The 5,002-nt window shown below is 53.7% G+C and overlaps 1 protein-coding gene across 1 annotated transcript in view; it reads right to left on the reverse strand.

The window, feature by feature from the left end:
* Positions 1 to 4,171, reverse strand: part of LOC144504332 (uncharacterized) — a 107,465-nt gene extending 103,294 nt beyond the window's left edge. The window contains exons 1-2 of the mRNA XM_078229499.1: positions 4,089 to 4,171; positions 209 to 375 (exon numbers count right to left, since the gene is read on the reverse strand). Of these exons, the coding sequence (XP_078085625.1) occupies positions 209 to 375; positions 4,089 to 4,171 (250 nt within the window). The remainder of the gene's footprint in view (positions 1 to 208; positions 376 to 4,088) is intronic.
* Between the last annotated feature and the right edge of the window lie 831 nt (positions 4,172 to 5,002).

A 5,002-nucleotide genomic window follows, 5' to 3' on the forward strand; every position in this document is an offset into this window, starting at 1 on the left:
CGCCTTCTGAGAGGCCTCAGTGCCGACAGTCACTCTCGAAAGGACATTTTGTGTTTCACTCGGGCGGGGGGGGGGGGGGGGGGGGGGGTGGGGAATGTTGTAACACTCGGTTAGATATTTAACTGTCACACGGTGTGTGTTAATATCTGAGTGCTGGTCAGTTGCTGAGGAATGTCTCTGTTCCACAGGTCCGGGGTCTGTCTCCCACAGCAGATGCTCCCGTTATCCCCATTATCCTGGATGGCTACATCCCCAATTCCGTGATCCTGCGCCTGCTGTGGCCAATGGAGCCTGTTTGAAATCCTGGAATCAGAACCCGAGTCCAAAGTGGAATCTAAACTGGAGCTCGACACAGAGCTGAAGACAGAGTCCCAACTGGATTCAGCAGAACCAGAGGAAATTCCGGTATTGCCACAGAACCCTGCTGTCTGTGCGGGGGTCGGGGGCCGAGAAGGGGGTGGGGCAGAGGGAGGGGGTGGGGCAGAGGAGGGGTGGGGCAGAGGGAAGGGGTCGGGGCAGAGGGAAGGGGTCGGGGCAGAGGAAGGGGGTGGGGCAGAGGGAGGGGGTGGGGCAGAGGGAGGGGTGGGGCAGAGGGAAGGGGTCGGGGCAGAGGGAGGGGGTCGGGGCTGAGGAAGGGGGTGGGGCAGAGGGAGGGGGTGGGGGCAGAGGGAGGGGTGGGGCCAGAGGGAAGGGGTTCGGGGCAGAGGAGGGGGGTGGGGCGGGGAAGGGGGAGGGGCAGGGAGGGATGGGGCAGATGGAGAGGGTAGGGGCGAGGGAGGAGGTCAAGGCAGAGGGAGGGGGTAGGGCAGAGGAGGGGGAGGGGGTTGGGCAGAGGGAGGAGATCAGGGCAGAGGGAGGGGTTAGGGGCAGAGGGAGGGGGTCGGGGCAGAGGGGAGGGGGTCAGGGCAGAGGAAGGGATTGGGGCAGAGGGAGGGGGTGGGGCAGAGGGAGGGGGTGAAGAGGGAGGGGGTGGAGGCAGAGGGAAGGGGTCAGGGCAGAGGGAAGGGATTGGGGCAGAGGGAGGGGTGGGGCAGAGGAGGGGGTGGAGGCAGAGGGAGGGGGTGGGAGGCAGAGGGAGGGGGTGGGGCAGAGGGAGGGGGTGGGGGCAGAAGCAGAGGGTGGAGGTCAGGGCCCCTCCCTCAGTCACCTCCCCTCCCTCTGTCACCTCCCCACCACTCCTCCCCCTCCCCAGTCACCTCTCCCCCTGGTCCCCCTCCCCCAGTCACCTTCCCCTCCCTCTTCTCCCCTCCACCTCCCCCTCCCCCTTTCCCTCCCCAGTCACCTCCCCCTCCCCCTCTCCTTTCCCCCTTCCCCTTCCCCTTCCCCTCCCCTTTTCCCCTTCCCCTCCCCTTCCTTTTCCCCCTCCCCCTCCCCAGTCACCTCCCCCTCCCCCTTCACCTCCCCCCTCCCCTCTCACCTGAGTGTCTTGGAGGAGAGAGTAGCAGATTTCCAGGATCCTTTATTTGAAGAAGTGTTTCCCAGATGAGAACACAAGAAACAGGAGCAGGAGAAAACCACTCTGCCCATCGAGCCTGCTCCACCATTCAATCTCAACACAGCCCAGACCTTGGGCTTCAACTCCATTTTCCCGCCCTTTCCCCATACCGCTTAATTCCTGAGATACCAAACTCTATCCCAACCTTCAACGTTCAGTGATGGAGCATCCACAACCCTCTGGGGGAGAGAATTGCAGAGACTCACAGCCCTCTGAGTGAAGACATTTCTCCTTATCTCAGTCTGAAATGACCGGTGCCCATATCCTGGGACTGTGTCCTGGTGTGAGAGCCGGATCTTCAGGAGCGCAATGGAGAGACATGTCCACACACAGTGGATGGGAGAAGTTTGCAACTCGCTTCCATGAATGACAATTAATGCTGGCTCAGTTGAATTGTTCCGATGCAGAAGATGGCCATTCGGCCAATTGTGGCTGCACTTTTTAAAAATTCATTATGGGACATGGGCGTCGCTGGCTGGGCCAGCATTTATTGCCCATCTGTTGTTCCCTTTGGAGGGCAGTTGAGAGTCAACCACATTGCTGTGGCTCTGGAGTCACATGTAGGCCAGGCCGGGTAAGGACGGCAGATTTCCTTCCCTAAAGAACATTAGTGAACCAGATGGGTTTCTCCGACAATCGACAATAGTTTCATGGTCATCAGTAGATTCTTAATTTCAGATATTTTTTATTGAATTCAAATTCCACCATCTGGCGTGGCGGGATTCGAACCCGGGTCCCCAGAAGATTATCTGAGTTTCTGGATTAAGAGTCTAGTGATAATACCACTAGGCCATTGCATCCCCGGTGAGGCTGAGTCTCAATTTCCTCAGCTCCATCCTCCCAACCTTCTCCCCCTAACCCAGCACATTCTCCCATTTCAGATAACTGTCCAATTCCCTTTGAAAGTCTCGATTGAAGCCGTTCTCCAGCACCCTCTCAGGCAACATAGAAATATAGAAGATAGGAGCAGGAGGAGGCCATTCGGCCCTTCGAGCCTGCTCCGCCATTCATCACGATCATGGCTGATTGTCCAACTCAGTCGCCTAATCCTGCTTTCTCCCCATAACCTTCACCCCAAGTGCTATATCCAGCCGCCTCTTGAATACATTCAGTGTTTTGGCATCAACTACTTCCTGTGGTAATGAATTCCACAGGTTCACCACTCTTTGGGTGAAGAAATGTCTCCTCACCTCCATCCTAAATAGTCTATCCTGAATCCTCAGGCTGTGACTCCTGGTTCGACATTCCCCCACCATCGGGAACATCCTCCCTGCATCTACCCTGTCTAGTCCTGTTAGAATTTTATAAGTCTCTATGAGATCCCCCCTCATTCGTCTGAACTCCAGCGAAAACAATCCTAACCCAGTCAATCTCTCCTCATACATCAGTCCCGCCATCCCCGGAATCAGCCTGGTAAACCTTCACTGCACTCCCTCGAGAGAAGGAACATTCTTCCTCAGAAACCACTCGCTGTGTAAAATCGTTACTCCCTGTGTCTCCACTGCCTCTTTTCACCATTATTTTAAATCTGCGCCCTCTCATTTCTCAATCCTTCCACCAATGGAGGAGTTGGTGGTGTAGTGGTATTGTCGCCGGACCAGAGACCCAGGATTAATGCTCTGGAGACCCGGGTTCGAATCCCACTACAGCAGATTATGAAATTTGAATTCAAAAGATGACCATGAAACCATTGTTGATTGTTGTAAAAACCCATGTCCTTTAGAGAAGGAAATCTGCCGTCCTTACCTGGTCTGGCCTACATGTGACTCCAGAGCCACAGCAATGCGGGTGATTCTTAACTGCCCTCTGAAATGGTCCAGAAAGTTTAAGTTTATTTATTAGTGTCACAAGTAGGTTTACATTAACACTGCAATGAAGTTACTGTGAAAATCCCCTAGTCGCCACACTCCGGCGCCTGTTTGGGTACACTGAGGGAGAATTTAGCACGGCCAATTCACCTAACCAGCACGTCTTTCAGACTGTGAGAGGAAACCGGAGCACCCGGAGGAAACCCACGCAGACACGGGGAGAACGTGCAGACTCCACGCATGCAGTGACCCAAGGCCAGAATCGAACCCGGGTCCCTGGCGTTGTGAGGCAGCAGTGCCACCGTGCCACCCAAGTCTCGCAGTTTACGGACAATTAGGGATGGGTAACAAATACTGGTCCAGCCAGTGAAAGAATAATATAAAAGGTTTCTCTCTACTCTGTTCAGGGTCCTCATGAGTTCTCCAAGGAAAACAGTTCAAACTTTTCCAACCTCTCTTTGTAACTGATGTTCCCCATCCCTGGAGCCATTCTCACGCATCGGCACTCCGAGCTTTTCAATTTTATGAGCCTCATTAATAAAGTTGTATCAAGAAGTTCTTTTGTTTTTTGTTGAATACAGCCCCTGTGAACTGCTACTCAAAGATGTTCAGGGAGATTATTGATGTAATCCGGAGATGTCAGAACAATGCCGAGGTCCCCCTTGCCGGAGGATTGGGGGCGGGGGGGGGGGGGGGAGAGTTGGTGCTGGGATTGCTAACCTCTGACCTATTCAATCAGATTTCAGAGAAGACGACGGAACAATCTCTCATTTTCATGGATATACTGGAGGAAGTAGAGCAGGAACATCACAAAGGGAAGGAGCATTCGGACCGTCACATTCGCGTATCGATTCCTGCGGTAATGCATCTCACCCTCAGCTCTCTCATTCTGCTCCTGGTCTCTCCCTCTCTCCCTCTCCTGCTTGTACCTTCTCCACTTCCTGTAACGTTATCCAGTGAATTATCACACAGATTTCTCAATGTACAGATTTCACTGTGTCTCTCTCATATGTTATGCTTTGTAGATCCCCTATGTATCTGTCTAAGTATGTTCACACCGTTTATACATTATTTTGTGCCTATCTCTTTGAACAAGGAACAGTACAGCACAGGATCAGACCCTTCGGCCCTCCAAGCTTGCGCTGATGATGTTGTCCTATCAAGACCAACCACCCATATCCCTCTATTCGCCGCCAGTACATGTGTCTATCCAGATAAGTCTTAAATGTGGCTAACGTGTCCGCCTCAACCACCTACTTGGCATTCCAGGCCCCCACCACGTTCTGTGTAAAAAAACTTCCCCGCACATCTCCATTGAACTTTTCCCCTGTCCTGCGAGTGTTTGATGGGGGACAGTGTAGAGGGAGCTTTACTCTGCATCTAACCCCGTGCTGTACCTGTCCTGGGAGTGTTTGATGGGGACAGTGTAGAGGGAGCTTTACTCTGTATCTAACCCCGTGCTGTACCTGTCCTGGGAGTGTTTGATGGGGACAGTGTAGAGGGAGCTTTACTCTGTATCTAACCCCGTGCTGTACCTGTCCTGGGAGTGTTTGATGGGGACAGTGTAGAGGGAGCTTTACTCTGTATCTAACCCCGTGCTGTACCTGTCCTGGGAGTGTTTGATGGGGACAGTGTAGAGGGAGCTTTACTCTGTATCTAACCCCGTGCTGTACCTGTCCTGGGAGTGTTTGATGGGGAC

The sequence above is a fragment of the Mustelus asterias genome, chromosome 2 (genome assembly GCF_964213995.1).
Source record: "Mustelus asterias chromosome 2, sMusAst1.hap1.1, whole genome shotgun sequence".
NCBI classification, from domain to species: Eukaryota; Metazoa; Chordata; class Chondrichthyes; order Carcharhiniformes; family Triakidae; genus Mustelus; species Mustelus asterias.